This window comes from Marmota marmota, unplaced genomic scaffold (assembly GCF_001458135.2).
Source record: "Marmota marmota marmota unplaced genomic scaffold, marMar, whole genome shotgun sequence".
In the NCBI taxonomy this organism is placed as follows: domain Eukaryota; kingdom Metazoa; phylum Chordata; class Mammalia; order Rodentia; family Sciuridae; genus Marmota; species Marmota marmota.
Window position 1 is genome coordinate 8,090,401 of NW_026000130.1, and position 23,083 is coordinate 8,113,483.

The following is a 23,083-nucleotide window of genomic DNA, read 5'->3' on the forward strand; positions in this document are numbered from 1 at the left end:
GCCTACTGTGTGCTGTGCCCCCATGAAAGAAAATGTATTCAGCATCTCAATGATGCCCCAAAAGTCCTGTGAGTTTGGAAGAGTTATCGGGTCTGTTTACAAAGGAAAAAACTGAGTCTTAAGCTATTATTCAACTCTCAGCCAGCTGGCTGATCACAAGCTCAACCCAAGTGTATTCTTGGGCTGTGAGGGTCAAACCAAGGCTGAGGGGATTTGACTGACCTAAAGAACTCCTTCCTTCTGTCCTTTCTTATTCCTTTCTATCCTCTTCCCTGCCTGGCTTCCTTCCCTCCTTTTTCCTTCCCTTCACTCTCTTCTCTGTATTTGATGAATTCTCTATGCTCTCTGCCATGCCCTCACCAGAATGGATATTGAACAAACATTTAATGAAGAACTATCCTCTAACCTAAAGTTATAGCCAAATGACAGGACAGTTGGTCATTTCCACTGATGCCTATGGGAAGAGAGTAGAGCCTTGTGTTTCAGACTGTGGAAGAAGGAAAGTAATTGGAATAGATCTAAATGGAAGAGAAATGGAGGTGCTAGAAAATGAAAGATAGGTGTGTCCTTGACACAGTGGAGATCTTAAGAACAGTGATGCTGTCAACAGCAACAGGGTTCTCAGACAAGCAGCAGCCACTTATCCAAGTGTCTGAGGATTATAGTAATATTCAGGCTGCCAATGCCAGCAGAGACTAGCCCAGACTCAGTCACAAAGACCTGGACACAAGTCCCTGAGTGACCCTTGCAGTTTCCTCATCTGATGAGAATAGCACCAGCCTCCCTGGCTGTAGTAAAGATTGAAGAAAAAGCATATAAAGTGCAAGTGGAAAAAGGAATGGTCACCTGTAAAGGCAAATGTACTGGGGAGCTGGGCCAGGGATGCCAGGGCAAGAGGTCAGCCCAATGGGCCAAGGAGCCCCAACTGGAATACTGGTGCATGTGTTGCCCCTTCCTGGAAGCTAGTATATGTGCCACCCTCTCTGCCCAGGAGGATATGACCAGCCATGGCAGGCCATAGGGCCCAGAACATGGGGACAGAGAATGGAACATTTCCCTTCCAGGTATCTGGCCCCTTCCAGGAAACATCAGTGCTGGGGCGGGGGGGTGAAAGGAACTTGCCTGATTAAGGTCTGGCTGAGGGATGCTCCCTCTCTGATCTGTAGTTTTCCTTGCCCTCCCCGTAAATGAAGATCATGACAGTATGATCAAGTATCAATGCAAGAGAGGTGTGGGCCTGCCCAGGGAGAGGAGAGATTTAGTTCAGACAATTAGACTGCAGTGGTCAGGGGCTTTGTAGTCTCAGGCCCTCTCCTCCTTCTATTCCCAGCTCATATGGCTTGTTTCCTCCTCTGGAAAGCCTGTTCTGATAGGGCCCTTCTCCCCATTTTTCACCCATAGCATTTGTCCAGACTCTGATTTTAGTATGTTCCCTTATGTTTTTGTTTTGTTGGAGTACTGGGTATTAAACTCAGGGACTTGTGCATGCTAAGCAAGTACCCTACTATTACACTACATTCCCAGTCTATTTTATTTTGAGACAAAGTCTCACTAAGTTGCTCAGGCTGGCCTCAAACTTACGATTCTCTTGCTTCAGCCTCCATAATAGCCAGGATTACATGTGTGTGCCATGATACCCAACTTACTGTGTTCCTTTGTGATATTTATATTTAACCTTTGTGTGCTCCTTAGACTGGCCGCTGAAGAGCAGAGGGCCTGTCTGCCTCTATCTTCTTCAGTCATGTACTTATGGAATCCCTGCCATGTACCTGGTACTACACTAGAGACTAAAGAGACAGCAGAGAATAGACAGAAAACACACTGAAGCAAAGATAAGGGACGTGGTGTGGAAAGCTGCGGCTGCTGGAGCTCCAGGGGTGGGGAAGTTTAAACCCTTCCTGTGGGCCTCCAAGACAGAGCTTGTGCCCTTCCCCAAAGCCAGGCAACTTCTACCAAGCTCAGGGCTTTAGTAGCAGAGCAGAACGTGTGTCTACATAATAGAAAGGCCTCTAACACAGGAGTTTTCAAAATTGTTTCAAAGTGAACATGTTGGGCTGGGGATGTGGCTCAAGCAGTAGTGTGCTCGCCTGGCATGCGTGCGGCCTGGGGTTCGATCCTCAGCACCACATACAATCAAAGTGAACATGTTTATTAAAAATCAAAGTCCTCCTTGGAACACTAATGATTGAATCTGAGAGTGTCTCTCTTTCAGTTCCCAACAACATATCTGATCCCCACAGAACTGTAGAATTTCATAGGAATACCACAGTGGTATTACAAGAATCCTAGAGCCCTAAGGAACCCAGTTTTTTGTTTTGTTCTGTTCTGTTTTGTTTTTTGGTGCTGGGGATTGAACCCAGGGCCTCGTGCATGGAAGGCGAACACTCTACCAACTGAGCTATATCCTCAGCCCAGGAATCCAGTTTTAAAGTCACTCATGAGATCTGGGGAGATAGTTCAGTGGTAGAGTGCTTGCCTAGTGCTTATCAAGTCCTGGATTCAGTCCCCAGCACCAAACACAAGAAGGGAGGAAGAAGGGAACAAATGAAGGGAGATAGGGAAGGGGGGGGGGACTGCTGATGTCATGCATCCCTTTCATTTTATAAGTGAGAAACCTCAGTCCAAAGAAAACAGTAACATGGTGAGCTAATGGCAGTCCTCCTGTTTCCTAATCTGTGATTCTCATATATTGGGTATGGTAATGTGCTGGGCTTAATCAGGGACTTAGCAGAGACCAAGGAAGATATGGCCCCTGCTCTTCCCAAGTTCAGATTTGATAAGGATGACGGGCAGGTCACCGGATAATCACTAGGCAACACAATAAGTGCAGGAATGGCTGAAACCCAGCACTGGGGAAACCCTGCTTTGCTCATCTACTCAATCACCTTCCAGAATACCTTTGATATGCCACAGGGTGTGCCAACCTAGATAACTGCCAGATGGTAGCCTTTGGGAACTCCGAGATTCGTCCCAGAGTCCTCTCCCTTGGTACCAGCTTGCTCTCCTGACCTGACAATTTGAGGCCCCATTTAAGGCCACAGCAGGACTGCAGGCTGTGGAACCCCACCCACTACCCTGAAATACAATCCAACTCTGCAATAGTCATCCAAGTGCCTTGGAAAGCCACTTGCTCCCACCTAGCCTCAGATCCCCCCTCTGTAAAACAGGGATTTGGTGAGGAGTCCATGAAAGCAGACCTCTCTGGAGATACCACATCCAGAGGCCAAGCATCAATTCAAGGCTAAACCCATCCCTGCCCCTCACCTGCTTTGCCCACCCTCACCCCACATCCTACTCAACCTCAACTCTCAAGATGAACACCTGAAGCCATAATTCCTATATCATGTTACTTACCACTGACCATATTTCCTATGGGTTCAGGGGAACCTGATTTGAAAAACTTGGGTTTAGTAGGAAAAGTAGAGCCAGAGGGCGAGGTGCTGAGCAAACACAGCGGTGGTGAAAAGTCCCAGGTGCTTCCCAGGTCAAGCAGACACCACAGACTGAGAAGCAAAGGCACCTCAAATGTGGTCTAAGCCCAGCACGGTGGCGCACACATGTAATCCCAGTGGCATAGGAGGCTGAGGCAGGAAGATTGTGAGTTCAAAGCCAGCCTCAGCAATTTAACAAGGTGCTAAGCAACTCAGTGAGACCCTTTCTCTAAATAAAGTACAAAATTGGGCTGGGGATGTGGCTCAGTGGCGGAGTGCCCCTGAGTTCAATCCCCAGTACCCCCCACACAAAAAAAGATGTGTTCTAGATACAGATGCCCAGGTACCAGTTATCTATCTGTGTCTCCCACGAACCACTTGGTGCCAGGGGCAGGATAGAGAGGAGCCAGATTGAAGTAGGGCTCCTGAGCTCCTAAGCCCCATAAGTGGACACAAAATGAGGTGATATGTATGTATGCAGATCAGACCCTGGGGCTCCAGCCCTTGCTGCCAAGTGGTATTTAAATTGTAGAGCTAGGAAGGCCAGGTAGCCAAGTTGGTCAGTACCCATTGTGACTTTCCTGCTTGTCTGGCCCTGGGTCCTTATGCTATCTTGCTTAGAAGGGACTTTTCACTTTCACTTCCTCTGAACCCATTCTGGACAGAGTCAAAAATATGTTTCAGACATATCCCTTCCCCAAAGGAAATGGGTAAGCTGAAACCTTATTGGAATCCAATGACCATCAGGGTTGATTTGGGAGCTACAGTGTTCTATGGAGCTGTTCCAGCTGGAAGAGTCAAGGAAAGCTTCCAGGAGGAGGAAACTGCTATGCTAAAGCCAAAGTGAATAGTAGATGAGTGGACAAAACAAGGGTTGAGTGGGACCCACTATTTCAGATGACTCTTGATCTACTGGGGCTTAAAATTTCTCATCTGTAAAATGGCCACAGGTGGTTTAAATAGATAATGTATGGCAAGCATGTTAAGCATAGAGCACAGCACATAGTAGGTACTTAGTCTGTAGTGGTGATGGTGGTGTTACTTTTGTTTTGGGTAAGGTAGGCAACCCATGTAGAGAGAACCACACTTGCAAATGCCAGAGGCCTTTGAGCCAGGAGCCTGGATAAGGCTTGTGAAAGTCCAGACTAAGCCCTGAGTAGGAGAAATAGGCTTTTACGCAAACTTTGGAGCTGCCTATACCTGGGCCAATGAAGTCCTCGTGTCCCTTTAACTCTGGGAGGCTGGTGCTATGACTATATGCATTGTGATGAGACTGGCAGATATGAAGCAACTTGCCATAATCACTTAGTCAAAAAATGGCAGGACCTAGAAAGAAACTCTGTTCTCTGGTGCTTCCTTCCTCCATGAGCCCCAGAGAGATCAGACATTATCTGTCCTATGTCCACCATGGCAGCTTTGCCTAGCCTCAGTAAAATCCCTGCCTCAAAGTCCTCAGTTTCTTTGAGTGTAAAAAATGGACTCAAACTAAAATAAGTGAGCTTATTACCAGGATGCCTTTTTCTGTTCTGGATTCTCTCACCTCATTGAACACAGAGGACATGGGTGTTCAGAAAGATCAGGGAACTCTGTGAGGTCACATGTCACACAGACCAAATAGTGTTGCATTATTAGTCCATTTAACAAATGACAGCATGGAAGTACAGGAAGCTGAAACCCTATTGGAATCCAATGACCACCAGGCCTAACAATCTGACTAAATGACCCTTTGGAAGGCCACAGCAGGTGCTGCTGTCTCTTATGATGTGGCACAGGGACTTAGTTGGGCCTATAGAGGCCCCTGGCTTTATCTTTCAGGGAAGTAAGCAGCTCCAGGCACCCAAGGGACAGACCAAAGGATGGGCTGTGTTCCCATGGTGTGCATGAAGGGGCAGCAGGCCCATTCCCTGACCTCCTTTGCTGCCTGACTGCACCTCTGGATTCTCCTTGACTGTTTTCTGTCTGAAGCTTTGAAATGTAAGACTCCTCTCCGGGAGTAAGACTGGGGAGAGATTCTCACAGCTGACCCTGAGTTTGGGCAATTGGAAACAGAGCACCCAAGGACTCCAGAGACAAAATTTTGCGGTTTGAATTCCCTTAGTTACTCCCAACCTATGTGACCATGAAAGGTTCTTTATCTTTCTGAGCATCCTTGCCAGATGATGGTAAAGCTGAACTAACAAGCCCAGCTCAGTGGTTCACACCTATAATCCCAGTGTCTCCGGAGGCTGAGGCAGGAGTTCAAAGTCAGCCTCAGCAACTTAGCAAGGCGCTAAGCAACTCAGTGAGACCCTGTCTCTAAATAAAATATTAAAAAGGGCTGGAGATGTTGCTCAATGGTAAAGTGCCCCTGAGTTCAATTCCTGATACAATAAATAAATAAATAAATAAATAAATAAAATTAAAAAATAAAAAGAACCAACAAAGCACAGGGATTTGGGGGTGTAGCTCAGTGGTAGAGGGTTTGCCTAACATTTGTGAGGTCCTGGGCTCTGGCCCTCACAATTTTTTTTTTCCTCCTCTGTCACAGATGGCACCAAATCCAAGTTGTGGGTTTGGATACTTCTCATCTGTAAAATGGGCATGAGAGGGTTTCAACAGATGATGTATGCTAGTACTTGGCACTACAGGGTTTCTTGGAAGAGTCGATATAGTGGAATACAGCCACCAGATGTGCTCTCCTGTCAGTGGTGCAGTGCTCACCCCCAAGTTTAGACACTCTTGCTGTAGATCCCAGCCACCCAGGTCAAACACATTGCATGAAACCCTGGCCAGGCAATTGAAGATAGGGCACACAAAGACTCCAGAGAAAGAATTTGGGAGACCACAGATCATCTGTGATCTTGACCTACCCACCTGGACCCTTTCTCCAGGCCCAGGAGCAGCGCTCAGGCTTCCCACGGGGCATCCTTTTCTGCTAGGGCTTGCACGAACAGTGCCTGGAAAAATATCCAGGTGGGTCACAGAGCCATGAAGCAGGAAAGATGTNGAGGTCTCCGCCGCGCAATGTCGCTGTCGCCTGCAGGACGTCCTGGCACAACTGCGCTGGGATACCGACAGCGAGCAGGCAGCGCGCATCCGCCACCTGCAGGCGGCGCTGGACATGGAGCGCCAGCTCTTCCTCAAGTACATCTTGGAACACTTCCGCTGGCAGCCCGCTTTGTCTGGACCCCCGGACTCCCAGGCAGTGAATCCCTCGGAAGAGCCGCTCCCTGAAACAGCAAGCAGTGCTCGTCTCACTCCAAAGCCCGACTGTCGTCTCGCATCCCTGGACGGCCTGAGCGCCCGCGATCGCATTCGCTCTCGTTCCCTGGATTTGGTGCCCGCGGTGTGCTCAAGCTCCGCAGATGGCCTGCTCCCAACGCGCGCCAGCTCCCTCGATTCCTTGGCAACAGAGCGTTCTTGCTCGCTGGACAGCACACTGAGTTTCCCCAAGGCCTCCGAATCTGAGGCGCGAGTCTCCTTGACAGATGCATCCATCAGGGGCTCCCTGAGTCCCCCGCCGCCGCCACTGCCACCATCCTTGTCATTATCGGTAAGTAGGAACCCTAGGGATCCCCGAGAAGAAATCTCCCGGAAGGAGCCCTGCGCTGCTCTGACGCCTTCACCACTGAGCTTGGACTACCAGGAATTGGTGAAGCAGAACTCGGAACTTGCTGAAACGCTGCGGGTGCTAGCACGCCGCTGCTCTGGACTACAAGAAGAGAACATACAGTTGCGGCGCGCACACTTCTCCGTCGGGGCGGAGGAAAAGGTGAAGCGGCTCAAAGTGAAGCACGCGGAGCTGACCGGACTCGCGAGGCGCCTGGAGGACCGGGCTCGAAAGCTTCAGGAGACCAACCTGAGAGCAATGAGCGCGCCTGTGCCGGGTGAGAGCCGCTCTGGCCTGGAGCTATGCCAGGCCTTTGCCCGCCAGCGTGCACAGGATCTGTCAGAACAAGCTAGCGCGCTGCTGGCCAAAGACAAGCAGATCGAAGAGCTGCAGCGCGAATGCCACCTGCTGCAAGCACGCGTCGCCACTGGCCTTAGTAGCGTCTCTGATCCTGGAGGAGGCGCCCCCTGCACGCAGTGGCTCAACATCAGCGACTTGGACCGGCTGCAGCGTGAGTCCCAGCGGGAAGTGCTACGCCTGCAAAGGCAGTTGACGGTACTACAGGGCAGGAGCGACAAGCCGGCCGAGGCCGGCGGCCAGAGCGCACTCTGTGAAGATGCGCGACACCAGGTGCAAGCACTAGAGCGCGAGCTGGGCGCGCGGCGTAGGGAATGTGAGGAACTGGGTGCTCAGGCGGCGGCCGCACAGCGGCGCGGCGAGGAGACAGCAGTACAGCTGCAGACAGCACTGCGCAAGGGCGCCTGGCTGGCGGAGGAGAACGCGCGACTGCAGGCCCAGGCTGACTGGGTGAGGAAAGTGGCTGCAGAGAACAGCGACGTGCGCGAGCAGCTGGGCCGCGCGTGCCAGGAGCGTGACGCCGCAAGCCTGCTGGCAGAGCAGCTGCTGCAACAGGCGGCACGCGAGCAAGACAGGCAGGAGCAGCTGCAGCACGACCTGCAGAAGGCCCTGAGTGACCTGCAGGATGCCCGGAAGGAGATGCAGACGTTGCAGTGTTCCCCTGACCACCCTCCCGAACATCTACGGGAGACCACCCAAACCCCAGAATCCCAAGGTAGGGGTAGTGGAAGGGCCAAGTTCAAGCCAGGGCCTGAAGACCATGCTCTGTCAGAGCCTAGCAGAGACAAACAGCTTCTTGTTTGTCTCTCCCATCAGGAGAACCCAGTTCTTGGGGAAACATCCAGTGTGCCCCAAGTGTCAGATAGGGTCCCTGCCAGCCAGCTCCTGGACTCCAGGCCCCAGACCAAGAAAACCAGCTCCCATTCAAACTCCTCCTCTTCCTCAGAGGTGGAGTCCATGTGGGCCACAGTGCCATCTTGCCTTACTCTGGACATGGATACAGTCAGTGAGGTGGATGACCTGGAGCCAGACAGTGTGTCTCCTTCCCTGGAAGTGGGGTCCTCTGAGACTCCTGCAACTCCCAAGCTCAAAATCTTTTTGGCTAGGTATAGCTACAACCCCTTAGAGGGGCCCAATGAGCAACCTGATGGTGAGCTGCCCCTCACAGCTGGTGACTATGTATATATCTTTGGGGATATGGACGATGATGGCTTCTATGAAGGGGAGCTTGAAGATGGCCGGCGGGGACTAGTGCCCTCAAACTTGGTGGAACAGATTCCAGACAGTGACATCCTGGGCTGCCTGTCCTCCAAGTACCCTGACCTTGGCCCCACTGTACTGCCAGCTGGGCAGAGCAGAGTCTCAGAGGAAAATAGCTCATTATCTGAGGAAGCACAGGGATCAGTGGATAGAGTGCCATGCCAGAAGGGAAGGGTGGGCTCCAAGACAGAAGTGGCAGTAGAGATCTTGGAGTCCAAGACAAAAGCATGTTGGCTAGGCTCACCACAGAGTGCGGGGGAGCAGGGCTTCTCCAGACCCCTTCTGGGGGCCAAAGGAGTGCTGTGTGTGGCTCCAATGCAACTACATCTGCAGAATGTCACAGCCACATCAGCTGAAATTGCCTGGGTCTGCAGCAGCAACAGACACCCCCATGTGGTGTATCTCAATGACCAGGAGCATGCCTTGACCCCTTCAGGTGTGAGCTGCTACACTTTCCAAGGCCTGCATCCCAGCACACGATATCAGGTGCAGGTGGAGGTGCGTCTGCCTTGGGACTTGTTGCAGGAGCACTGGGAAACAATGTCCTCTACCATCATCTTCAATACCCCCTTAGCAGGACCTCCTGACCCTCCGCTAGATGTCCTGGTGGAGCACCACACCTTGCCAGGTTTCCTGGTGGTCAGTTGGCTTCCTGTGACCATTGACTCAGCTGGGTCCTCCAATGGGGTCCAGGTTACTGGTTATGCTGTGTACGCAGATGGGCTCAAGGTTGCAGAGGTCACTGATGCCACTGCTGGGAGCATCCTGCTGCAATTTTCCCAAATGCAGGTGCCCCTAACATGCCAGAAGGTCTCAGTGAGAACTATGTCACTTTATGGTGAGTCCATGGATTCAGTGCCAGCTCAGATCCCTGAGGACTACTTCACCTGCAACCCATTACCAGAGACTCCTTCATTTAGCTATACCTGTGGTGACCCATCCACCTATAGAGTCACCTTCCCTGTCTGCCATCAGAAGCTGGTACTAGCTTCTCTGAATACCAAAGCTGTCCCCCACACTCCTGGAAGTTGTGGGGAGCCTCAGACCAAGTCTTTAGAAGCATTCCCTGAAGAAGCCTCAAAAATGCAGTCCCCAGTGTCCAACCTAAGCTCAGAACGGACTGGCAACAAAGTCCAGGAACCCATAGAGACCTGGAAAAAATGCAGAAAGGATGTGTCCTTTCAGAAGAATCCCCAGAATCACCACAGATTACCTCTACCCAGTGACCAGTCTGGGTTGAAAGAAAACTACTATGGGCACATGAATACCAGCAGAAGTCCTGCTCCAGGATTCAGCCATCCGCCCCCTGAGTGTGGATCCAGAAAAGAGCTAAGTCAGGAGAAGGCTGCCTTTGAAAAAACCCTTAGGCAAAAACAGGATACCCAAGTGTTCATACCTCCCCAACAGAGAACCTGCCAGCAATATGCAGCTGATTTCCATGACATCTTTGAGGAGGCGGCAGCATTGTGCTTGGATCCTTGGTGCACAAAAAATCAAGAGCAGAAAAAGAAGTTCAGGCCTCACAGTAGGCGAGGTCAGGCTCTGGGGGATAAGAGAGAGTGCCAGCTCCTTGAGCCCAGTTCAGTGCTGTGTCCAACTCCATCCAGCAAAATCATTAAGATGTCCAGGGGTGGCCCCACACAGCTGGGGACAGAAGCCAATATTCCCGCCAGGGTCTTTGTGGCCCTCTTTGATTATAACCCTCTGACAATGTCTGCCAACCCTGAGGCTGCAGAGAAGGAACTGACCTTCCAGAAAGGGCAGTTGCTAAGAGTATGGGGCTGTCAGGACCCCCATGGTTTCTACCATGGTGAGTGCAATGGACAAGTGGGCAACATCCCTGGGCACCTTGTGGTGGAGGTAGAGGTGGGCACAGAGTGGACTGACAGGAGGTGGCATTTGCCAGCACAAGGGCACCTGCCCTCTGTGGGCCACCTTGCAGACTTTGAGAGGCTCACCAGGCCCCAAGGTTCCTTCCTCATACCCCAAGGGAACTCCAAGAGACCCACACTGTGGACTCCAAAGACAATGATGGCGGCCCTGGACTATGATCCCAGGAACAGGAGAGCAGGATGCCGGGGAAAAGGCAAGCTGGCACTAAGGGCTGGGGACATGATCACAGTGTATGGGCCTGTGGATGATAAAGGATTCTATTATGGTGAGTCAGGTGGCCACAGGGGCCTAGTCCCAGCCCACCTATTGGATGACTTGTCTATCCACAGAGAGTAAGCAAGGCTACCTGCTGGGGTGGTAGCCTCTGGCTTCCCACACCCCTCTGGATAAGAAGCAAGCATGAGCACTCTCACACAACACCCCTTCTTGCAGCCGCCTTAAGCAACATTTGCTCCAGGCACCATTGTGTTAAAACTGATGGCAGTCCCCAGGTGTCCCCTAACCTCTGGGAGAAGTTGGGCTTAATTGTTTCCAAAAGAAAATAAGCCAATTCGTGAGAGTTTGACTGTTTCAAAGTTGTCAAAAACTATAATATGTATTTGAAGAAGTGCCTTTTTCTGTGGTCAATATGTGTTGTCTTTAGCAGGTTAACATTATTCATCCATTGCCTTGTATGAAAGTCTTAAGAAAAGTCTGCATCTTAAAAAAAAAAAAAGAATCAGAATGTTATTTTTTTATTTTATGTTCAACCCCTCATTAAAATGTTCATAGAAAAAAAAAAAGAATATTTTAGAAGTTAAAGAACAACCAAGGGAAACATGCACATGACTCTTCTTCCCTGTCCTGTCCAGTGGATCTGCAAGTGCTATAGAAATGTCTTCCTGGCCAGGGAAGAGTAGTTGCATTTTTACTCTTTAGGGTGGGCCCTGTTCAGGGCATGCTAGTTACAGAGGGTCCAGCCAGAAGCCAGAGCTAAGAAACAGGGACCTGAAGGTTATTCCTGGCTAGAACTTTCCCAAGGAGTCCCTATGCTGGGACTGTGTTGCTGGTGAACCCTTGTGAAGGTGGGGTCAGTGTCTCTCAGTAGGGAGTCTGACTCTAGATTCTCCCTTTCCCAAAGTGCTTCATGAGAGATCCCCTTGGAAGTGCACTTTCTTAATTGCCCCTATTTTAGGTAAATGCCAACTGAGACTCAGGGGAGTCCCCCAATGGCTAAAGTCATAAGGCTCAGAGCCACCTCCTCTTTCCATGGTTTTCCAGGGTTCCATCTCCAGGAAGATGGGGAGAAAGGGTGGGTTTCATCCTTCCTTGCTTCTGTTTGATGCCACTTTGTTTCCCTACATCCAGCAATGCTGTCAGAGAAAGGATGACAGTGTAGCCAGAAATGACTGGAAGTACTCTTTTTTTTTTTATCTTTGTTTTATTTATTTATTTATTTATTTGGTGCTGTGGATGGAACCCAACCACTAAGCTACAACTCAACACTGACTGGGAGCACTCTTTTTTTCTTTTTTTTTTTTTTTTTCCGGCGGACACAACATCTTTGTATGTGGTGCTGAGGATCGAACCTGGGCCGCACACATGCCAGGCGAGCGCGCTACCGCTTGAGCCACATCCCCAGCCCTGGAAGCACTCTTGAAACAGAAGCTTTGGAGCTAACATCTGGTTATATGGTCAAGTCTAAGAACTGAGGCTAAAGGGTTATTGTCCCTAGGGTTGAAGGTGGGAAGAGGGAAGGGGCAGGCCCAAGAGCCCAATCTGACACATTTATGGCAGTCTTATCCTCAAAGAATACTTGACCTACCTGAGGAGCTTTTGTGTACACATGGACACATTATTTGTGAGCTGAAGGCCACAGGCCTCAGCAAGCAAAGGAAATCTATCAGGATATCCATGGATCAAGGGCCACTGTTGTCCCCTCTCATGCTCACAATAATCCATTTTTACAGCAAGAAAACAGGCTCAGACAGGTTCTGTGACTACCCTAGGGAAGGAACTCAGACCAGCTCACCACACTGGACTTCACCATCAGCCCTTGAAGGCACCCATCACCTTTCCTCCTTTTAGGCCAATGATCACAGCTGAAAGCAACATCTTTCACAATTGTTTTTAACAAAATTTACCATCGGCTGGGCATGGTGGCGAATACCTGTAATCCCAGAAACTCAGGAGGCTAAGGCAGGAGGATTGCAAGCTCAAGATCAACCTTAGCAACTTAGTGAGGTCCTAAGCAACTTAGTGAGACCCTGTCTCAAAAATAAAAAGGGGGGCTTGGGATGTGGCTCAAGTGGTAGCGTGCTCGCCTGGCATGTGTGAGGCACTGGGTTCGATCCTCAGCACCACATAAAAATAAAGATATTGTGTTCACCTAAAAAACTAAAAAATAAACATTAAAAATAAAAAAATAAAAATAAAAAGGGCTAGGGATGTTACTAGTGGTAAAAGCCCCCTGGGTTCAATCCACAGTACAAAAAAAAAAAAAAAAAACTTTTTTTTTTAACCATCATAGGCTGGTGCTATTGTTCAGCACTTGCCTAACATATGCAGAGACTGAGTTTGGACCCCAGCACTGTCAAAGAAAAAAAAAAGAAAAGAAAAAAATTCTCCATTTCAAGAGGATCAAAGCCAGGACCTCTCTGCATTCTTGGCAAGCATTCTACCACAGAACTCCATCTCCAGGCCATAACCTTTTTTATTTTTTAATATTTTTTTTTAGTTGTAATTGGACACAATACCTTTATTCCATTCATTTATTTTTATGTGGTGCTGAGATTCGAACCAAGGGCCCCGGGCATGCTAGGGGAGCACTCCTCCGCTGAGCCACAATCCCAACCCCAACCATAACCCTTTTTAAGTGTAATTTAGTAGTGTTAAGTACATTCATGTTGTTGTGCAAAAGATCTCCAGAACTCTTTTCATCTTGCAAACAGAAACTGTATCCACTAAACAGTAACGCCCCATCCCCCACCCCAGCTCCTGGCAACCACTAACTTGACATGGAAACAGCTGGTGGCACCAATTATTGTGCCCCAGGGTGCTTCCAATCATTTGAGGCTACGTTGAGAAATGCAGTGTCCTTTCTCTGACTGAGAGCATTGTTGGACATGAGGAACTAAAAGGGCATTTTACTTCTTTCTGATGATTAGGATTAAATCTAGGACTCTGTACATGCTTTACCACTGGCCTACTCTACTCCCACTACTCTTTTCTGTCTCTATGAATTTGACTACTCTAAGTACCTCAAATGAAAGAACTCATACAGCATTTGTCATTTTATGATTGGCTTATTTCACTGAGCCTAGTGTCCTTAAGTTTCATCCATGTGGTAGTGGGTGTCAGAATTTTCTTCCTTTTAAAGGCTGAATAATATTCCAATATGCATATACCACCTTTTTTTTTGGGGGGGGGTACTGGGGATTGAACCCAGGGGCACTTTGCCATGAGCTATATCCTCAGTCCTTCTTATTTTTCATTTTGAGACAGGACTTATTAAATTGCTGAGGTTGAATTTAGGATACTCCTGCCTTAGCCTCCAGTGTTGGGGAGATTACAAATGTGTGTGCTACCATACCCAGCTTTATTTATTTATTTTTAATTATTTTCATTTTCTATTTATTTTTTCAGTGCTGGGAATTGAACCCAAGGCCTCATGCATATTACGCAAGCACTCTTTTTTTTTTTTTTTTTTTTGGTGTTTTTTAAACACCCAGGGATTGAACTCAGGGGCACTCAACCACTGGGCCACATCACCAGCCCCATCTTGTATTTTATTTAGAGACAGAGTCTCATTGAATTGCTTAGCAACTTACTTTTGCTGAAGCTAGCTTTGAACTTGTTATCCTCCTGTCTCAGCCTCCTGAGCCTCTGGGATCACAGATGTGCGCCACCATGCCCAACTAGGCAAGCACTCTTGCTACTAAAGCACAAATCCAATCCCTACCATCTCTTGCTTATTTGTTCATCTGTTGATGTACAGTGCAAAGTTACTTTGCTCTTGTGAATAATGCTGCCAGAAATATTAATACATTTTTTGGGGGTACTGGGGATTGAACCCAGAAGCATTTACAGAAACACTGAGTGAGGGCTGGGGTTGTGACTCAGCGGTAGAGCACTTGCCTGGCACGTATGAGGCACTGGGTTCAATCCTTAGGACCACATAAAATAAATAAATAAATAAAATAAAGGTTCAGCCAGGGGCAGTAGTGTATGCCTGCCTGTAAGCACAGCGGCTGGAGAGCCTGAGGCAGGAGGATCACAAGATCAAAGCCAGCTTCAACAAAAATGAGGCACTAAGTAACTCAGTGAGACCTTGTCTCTAAATAAAATACAAGATAGGTCTGTGGGTGTGGCTCAGTGGTTGACTGTACCTGAGTTCAATCCCCAGTACCAAAAATTAAAAAAATAAAAGGTATTGTGTCCACCTAAAACTAAAAATATTAAAAAAAAAAAAAAAAACCTAAGCCATATCCCAAGCCGTTTTATTTATTTATTTATTTATTTTTGAGACAATGCCTCATGAAGTTGCTTAGGGCCTATCTAAATGCTGAAACTGGCCTCAAATTTGGGATCCTCCTGCCTCAGCCTCCCAGATGGCTGGGATTATAGATTTGCTCTGCCCAGCCCAGCAAATATCTCTTCTTTACAATCTTTCTTTTTTTGTTTGTTTGTTTTGGTACTGGAGATTGAACCCAGGGATAGTTAACCACTGAGCCACATCCCCAGCTCTTTTTATTTTTTATTTTAAGACCATGTCTCCCAAAGTTGATCAGGGCCTTGCTAAATTGCTGAGGCTGGCTTTGAATTCAGAATCCTCCTGCCTTAGCCTCCAAAGTTGCTGGGATTACAGGTGTGGGCCCCCACACCCGGCTCTTCTTCACAATGTTTTGAATCACCAGATCCCTGGTGAGCCTATAACCTCTAGGTGTCTAAGGACAAGGAGCAACATGAGAACTGAATCTGCAGGAGAGGACACCCTGGGGGATGTGCAGTTTGTTCACTGACTGAGGGTTGGATACAAACATGATTCTCATTGTGGGTGGAATAGCAATGACAGTTTAAGAAGAGAATAGAAATTGTAATTCACATAGTTTCAGAATTAAGAACAAAGGATTCAGGTGTGGTGGCACATGTAATCTCAGAGGCTCAGGAGGCTGAGGCAGGAGGATCACAAGTTCAAAGCCAGCCTCAGCAATTTAGTGAGGCCCTAAGCAACTCAGTGATACCCTGCCTCTAAATAAAATACAGTAAAGGGCTGGGGATATGGCTTAGTGGTTAAGCACCCCTGAGTTTAATCCCTGTACCAAATTAATTAAGTAATTAATTGATAGGGCTGGGATGTAGCTCATCCCCAGTACATACACACACACACACAAAAAAAAAAAAAAAATTTAGAACAAGGGGCCTGGAGATACAGCTCAGTGGTGAAGAACTTGCGTTCAATCTCCAGCACTGGGGAAAAACAAAGAATTAAAGACAAGGATATTCATCCCAAAGAATCACAAATTCAATCCAGTGAGGACCATGCTATCCATGTTGTTCTCTTACTTTTTTTTTTTTTAATTTTATTTAGTTGTCAACAGGCCTTTATTTTTTATTTATTTATATGTAGTGCTGAGACTTGAACCTAGTGCCTCACACATGCTAGGCTAGGCAAACCCTCTGCCACTGAGTTACAACCCTAGCCCTCCATTAGTTTTTACTTATTTATTTTCATTACTGTAGAATGAATCTAGGGCCTGTGCTCACCTTATTTTTTTTTTTTTTTTTTTTTTTTTTGGTCCTGGGTATTGAATCCAGGGTCTCAGACTTTCTAAGTACACTCCAGCCAGATTTTTACTTAATTTTATGAATTTCCATGACCCATTGCTCCAAATCACTCAGTTTTTTTCCAACAGCTGTGAAGTAGCAACCCCACCTCTCACTCCCACCCTTACCTTGTTTGATTTTCCCTCTGTAGCCCTCATCCACACCTGGCAGTTTACCTAGGTTTTCCTATTGTCTGTGTGCTATCACAGGGCAGAGCTGCCTGGGCCACACTTGCCAGCTTAGACCTTCGATGACAGAAAGCAGAAAATATCTTTTTGACACTGTAGGCCTAGAATTCAAGTCCCACTCAGCCTTGTTTGTTCCCTCCTAACTCCCCAGAGCACTTTAGGGAGTGCCTCAGAAACTGATGGGAGCCATCTTTCCAGAGGACCAGGAACCAGGATTAGTCTTCACACAGCATTGCAACCTGAAATCCTAAATCCCAGAGACCATGGGAATTTTTGGTAAATGAATAAAGTATAAAGCTAGGAAAGGCAGGGTCTTGGAGCTATGGAGCAATTGGGTTCGGGAACCCAGTACTTGGGTCTAAATTCCAGCCTGCATGCGACAACTAGGAGACCTCTCTAAGTCTCCTTTTCCTCATCTATGGTAGGGTTAAGTTTATTTTTAACAGATCATGTATATAGAGGACTTTGTCTGAGGTTAAGGACCCCATACTAAGACCAAGAAAGCTGTCGAGGGCACAGGAGTGGGACTGGGACAGGCGAACATGGTTCTAGGCTCACCTTGGTACTCTGAAGTTCCCCAAAACCTGAAGACTTTGAGCAAAAGCAAGGAAAGGCCACACATATCTAACAAGTTAAGCAGGTTACTGGAAGACAGGGGTGGGTCAGGAAGGAAGTAAGTGCTTGACTATCACCAGCACTGGGCCCCTTCCCTGGCCAAACATGTGATCTAGAGATCCTAAGCCTGTCCACTCCACTTCTACCCAGGAGGGGACTGAGGGCAATAGGAAGCTTGACTGGTCAGAGGGCAGAGGAGCCTATCCAGTGGGCACTGGTGGGGGGGGGTTTGAAGAGGAATACTGAGACTGAGGCCCCATCCATCTCTGCCCAGGGGCCTGTAGCCCATTTATTCCCGGTCACTTGCGCATGACTTGCCCCCTCCCACCCTATGCTACTGTGTATTTTCGAAATGGAAGACTAACTGATCCATTTTTAAAAATTTTTATTCATTTATTTATTATTTTTTAATTTTTTTTTTAGTTGTTGATGGACCTTTATTTTATTAATTTTTATGTGGTGCCGAGGATCAAACCCCATGCCTCCCACATGCCAGGCAAGCACTCTACCACTGAGCTACAGTCCTAGCCCCTAACTGATCCATTTTAAAGTCATTGTTCCAGATCTGGAAAAGATGTCTCAAGAACACAATATGAAGGTCACAATTTTAAAAGGGAGAGTTCAGAGGGGCTGGGGGCATAGCTCAGTGGAAGAGTATATGCTTAGCATGCATTGCAGTTGATCGCCGTACCAAAAAAATTAAGGCTCAGAGACACCTCTGGTGGCCTTGTACATGCTCTACCATTGAACTACATCCACCTTTGGCCACATCATTCTCTTCCTGACTCACTCCCATAGAGGTTAGATTTGGAGAAGGCTAAGGGGGGTTTGTAGTGACTCAGGTATTCCAGGGAAGGGAGAACACACTGGGCCAACTGTCTTGTGAAACCAAGGCTATAGCCAGGTGGAGCCAGCTCCAGGATCCTGGGCATAAAGGGTTCCTGGGGCCACTATGGCACTGCTGACACCCCCACAGGTTCATCCAACTTCTAGGCTCAGTCCCACCTATCCTGTTCCAGATGGTTGGTGAGATCAGCAGTGGGTCTATTCCCTAACAGAGAATGCCTTGTGTTTTGAGGACCTACCAAGTGTTCCCTCCCTATGGGTCTGCCTGCTTTTCCCATAAAACCTTGGCCTCTGATACAGACCTTCAGGCTCATGTGCCCCATTTCTCATAGGATTCCCTGGAATCCTAGGTAAACCCTCCTGTTGGGCCTGGCTGTACCTGCTTGATGGGATCTCCCCCTCCACTCTCCAGTGGGGATCACACTTGGGCCTGGAGCATGCAAGGTAAGTGCTCTAACACTGAGCTACACCCCTAGCCCTTAACCTCTCAGTCTTAGGGACCCACTAATTAAGGTGCTCCAGATATAATATGCCTTCCAGAAAGTTAGATACCTCCTGCTCAGACAGAAAACAGAGTGGGGGTGCCATTAAATCCTGGCCCTTCACTCCTGAGTGACCCTGGCAGTTCCTCCATTGCTTGAGTCTCAGCCTGTTTCCTCTTCCCTAAAATTAGCTTCCCAGTTCTCCTGTCCCTTCAGGGGATCACTCCAAGTTGCCCTTCAAAAGTGCCTTCTATCACCTCTTTCAGGAAGCTGTCTTCATCTACTCCTCCCTTCCTCCACATAGCTGCCCCTCCCACATGCTTAGACAGCCCCCAGGTGTGATCCTGCACCCTGGAATTACTCATTTACTCCACCACCTTCCCCATAAGATTGTCTTACTCTGCCTGCTCCCTCAAGTAGATATCTGGATATGGCATGGAACAGACATCGTGGTGTATGCACTAACCCTTTCCTAACTTAGGAAAGACACCAACCCGCTTATCACCAAGACTACCCCAAGAAAGAGTTGGCTTGGGGTTTTTAGTTGCCATGGTTCCCTTTAAGAACTGACCTCTGCTGAGAACCTCACCTTGTGCTCCTGTCCTGCTAAGAGTAGTCCTATCCAGAGTGCCATTCTGCCCCCCTTTTATAGATGGGGAAACTCAAGTTCTGAGAAGGAGGTCACTTGTCAAGGTCATACAACAAGTTGGTGGCAGAGCCCCGTGTCTGAATTCAGGTATATGTGTGTGTGTGTGTGTGTGTGTGTGTGTTTGCCCCCATGTCCTTATCTGGAGGATTCCTTCCCTCACCCTGAGGGAGGGCCTGAGTCTAGGGAGGAGGCCAGAGGGAGGGAGAGTCAGGAATTCAAATCAGTAAGGCTGGTTGGGGGAGGTGCTAGGGAGTGGCCAGCAGTTAGGGCTTGGGCAACAGGGTGTTCTGCAGAGCCACGCTGGCGGGGGTGGGGGGGATAGGTACAGACCTGCTGAGTCAGAGATGCCCTGAAGACTCCAGGTGGTGGTGTCTTGGGAGGCACCTTGGGGCTAGGGCCAGCCAAAGCACCCCAAGATGGTCAAGGATAGATCTGGTCACTGAAGGTCCACCCCAGGACCCCTGGGATTCAAGGAGAAGAGGCCTCAGAAAGAGCAGAGGGCCACATTTTCCAGAAGAAGGGAGGGAGTGGTCAGCCTCCACCAGGTCAAGCAAGATAAGGGCTGCCTCACCCAGCTCCCAGTGATGGTGACCAGAGCCTGCTGTCCCAACCCCTCCACCCCGCCCCAGGGGCTTCCTGGTGCTCTGGCCATGAGGGAGATAGCCCCTTCCCCCACTGTCACATGAGGCCCCACTGGACCCTGGTAATGGGGAAAGATTTCCCAAAGAAAACTGGAAAACTAGAATCCCTGTAGGAGACCTTGGTTAACTCCCATCCCCCTGGGGAGCAAAGTCAGAGTTACCTGGAGATTACTGGTATCCTCAGGACTCTGTTCCTTAGCCAAGATTGAAAAGGGGTCTACTCTTGGCCTTCCCCAACTGCTGGAGAGGAACCTTACAAGGGAAATTGAGCATCCTCTAATCTTGACCCCACTTTTTATCTTGGGTACCCTCTGCCTCTTTCTCCCCAACTTCTCCCTTTACTGAGGTCCTGCTGAGCTTCTTCCTGCTCCATCTATGTTAATTACCTAATAGTCACACAAACTGGTGAAGTACATATGGTTTTAAGTCCTACTTTACAGTTGGGGCCCACTGAGTTCTAGTATTAGGGTAGTTGCTTGGTCATTGTTATGGCCAGGATTTGCATTCTCATCCACTTTCCCATGAGCTTCACCCATAAACAAAGGTTTGCCAGTCTTTTTTTTTTTTTTTCTTTTTTTAGAGAGAGGGAATTTTTTAATATTTTATTTTTCAGTTTTTGGTGGATACAACATCTTTATTTTATTTTATGTGGTGCTGAGGATCGAACCCAGCACCCAGAGCATGCTAGGTGAGCGCGTTACTGCTTGAGCCACATCCCCAGCCCGGTTTTACTCCACTTTTCTATCTTAGAGAAAAAGCTGACTCCCCTCTTTCATCCATCCTTTCACCTGGGCCAGGCTCTGGTCAGGAAAGAGGGACCACAGCATCCTGCAGAAGGATTCCAGAACAGACTCTGCAAGTATAATGATGGAGGCAGGAGATCCAGGACCTGGAGGACACGGATGAGGGGGCCTTCACTGAGATTTTCACAATTATTGATGGGTGCGTTGGTGTACACCTGTAATTTCAGAGACTTGGGAGGCTGAGATCGGAGGATCACAATTTCAAGGCCAGCCTCAGCAATTGAGACCCTCAGAAATTAATGAGATCCTGTCTCAAAGTAAAATAAAAAAGGGCTGCGGATGTAGCTAAGTGGTAAAGTGCCCCTGGGTTCAATCCCCAATACCAAAAAAAAAAAAAAATTAAAAATTAATAAATATCACAATTATTTTTCTAAAAAAAAAATAACCTGGGCATGGTGGAACACATACCCATAATCCCAGCTATTTGGGAGATTGGGGCAAGAAGATTGAAAGTTTTGAGGTAAGCCTGGGCAACTTACTTAGACCCTGCCTTGAAATTAAAATAAGTAAATAAAAGGGCTGAGGGTGTAGCTCAATGTAAAGGGCTTGTCTACCATATTTGAACTCATAGAATTCATGAGGTCCTGAGTTCAATCCCCAGTACTACAAGGAGGAAAAAAAAAAAAAAAAAAAACTCTCTTGAGTCCAGGAGTTTAGGGCCAGCCTGGGGAGCATATCAAGACACCATCTATAAAAAATAAATCAATAAAAAAATTTAAGAGCTGGGTGTGGTGGTGCATGCCTGCAATCCCTGGGGAGGCTAAGGCAGGAGGATCCCAAGTTCAAACTCAGCCTCAGCAACATAGTGAGACCCTAAGCAAATTAGTGAGACCCTGTCACAAAAATAAAAAAATTAAAAAAAGGACTGGGAATGTGGCTCAGTGGTTAAGTGTCCCTAGATTCAACCCCTGGTACTAAATAAATAAATAATGAAAGTAAAACAGAATAACAATTCCAGTAACACAGAACATTGAGTTAAATGTGAAAAGCCCTCTCTCGACACTACCCTTCACATCCTTCTTCCTCCTGTGGGTTTTCTGTCCCAGCTTTCTTTATTCCTTTTCTTTCTCTCTCTCTCTCTCTCTCTCTCTCTCTCTCTCTCTCTCTCTCTTTTGTGGTATTGGGGATTAAACCCAGGAGTGCTTAATCACTGACCCCCATCTGCCCATTTATTTTTGATAGGGCCTCCCTATGTTGCCTAGACTGGCTTTGAACTCCTGGACTCAAGGGATCTTTTTGCCTCAGTTTCCTGAGTAGCTGGGAATATAGGCAAGGAATACACCCTAGTAATCATGCCACTGTCCAACCTTCAGCTGGGATTCTAGAACTGGCTTGTGTTCCCTGCCACCTTCCCTGGGTTACTGGTGGACTGGGTTCCTGTACACACCTGCATTGCAAAATTGTTCTTGCCCCACCTACTTAGAACTCTTTAGCAGTATTCTCAGGCCTCTGGGACAAAAACCTCAGATATTGCCCTGAACTGACAACATTCCCCATTTCTTGTTTCTCATCACACCTCATGGTCCCATGCCACATTCCATGTCACCAGCTCTGGCCAACAACCTCTGGGTACCTCCTAAAGCCTTCTCTCTCTTTAGAACTTTGAATATGGTTCTCCCAGGCAGCCCTCTGCCTCCTATTTGTGTTTGGCCTTTGTCTCATCTTTAATTTACAAGAACACCAAAGCATTATTGACCTTGGATGGCCAGACACAGGCTACAGTGGTGAACAAGTAGTGAACTGTCCTGATTTACACAGAGCTCACATTCTAGTGAGGATGAGAAAGAGTCAGCAAGAAAGCACATACATCGATAAGATCATGACCATGTGGGGTTGGTGTGGAAATCAGAAGACAGTGTGGAAAGTAAAAAGGAACTTCTTTAGAAAGAGCAGCTAGAGTCTGGCACAATGGCCCTTACCTGACATCAGCAGTGGCTTGGGAGGCTGAGAGGCAGAAGATAACAAGTTAAATTTAATTGTCCCTCCACAATTTAGCAAGACCCTGATCAATCTAGTAGGACACTGTCCCAAAATAAAAATATATATGGTTGGGAATGTGGCTCAGTGGTTAAGTGCCCCTGGGTTCAAGCCTCAGTACTGAGTGGTGGGGAAAAAAAAAAAAGGACTAGGGATGAGCTCTGTGGTAGAACACCATAGTACCACCCCTGGGGGGAGGGGAAGAGGCTGGGGAGAACCCAGCTCCTGTCAGTCGGAGGGGCTGGAGTTCAAACTCCTTGGGCAGGTCACAGGCAAGCAATTAAACCTCTTTGACCTTCAGTTTTCTCATCCATAAAATAGATCACTAGAGTGCATCCCTTTCCTAGTGGTAATGAAGGATAGTAAATCCATATGTATAAAGTGCTTTGCCGTGTATAGAATGAGAACTTAATATTGGGAGCCCAAATTAACCACCAGAATTTAGGTGGGTCTCTCTTTCTGCTATGCAGGTGGGTGACCAGAAGGCCAGATTTCTTTTACTTACACCCCCCCCACAACAAATAACTACGCATACTACCTAAACTAT

General features: G+C 47.9%; 1 protein-coding gene across 1 annotated transcript; it reads left to right on the forward strand.

The window, feature by feature from the left end:
• The first annotated feature begins 1,007 nt into the window (after positions 1-1,007).
• LOC107154545 (RIMS-binding protein 3B-like) lies at positions 1,008-11,619 on the forward strand. Its single transcript, XM_048784895.1, has 3 exons — positions 1,008-1,064; positions 1,785-1,942; positions 6,408-11,619. The coding sequence occupies exons 1-3, from the start codon at positions 1,008-1,010 to the stop codon at positions 10,864-10,866; spliced, it is 4,674 nt and encodes a 1,557-aa protein (XP_048640852.1). The 3' UTR covers positions 10,867-11,619.
• Positions 11,620-23,083: the final 11,464 nt, after the last annotated feature.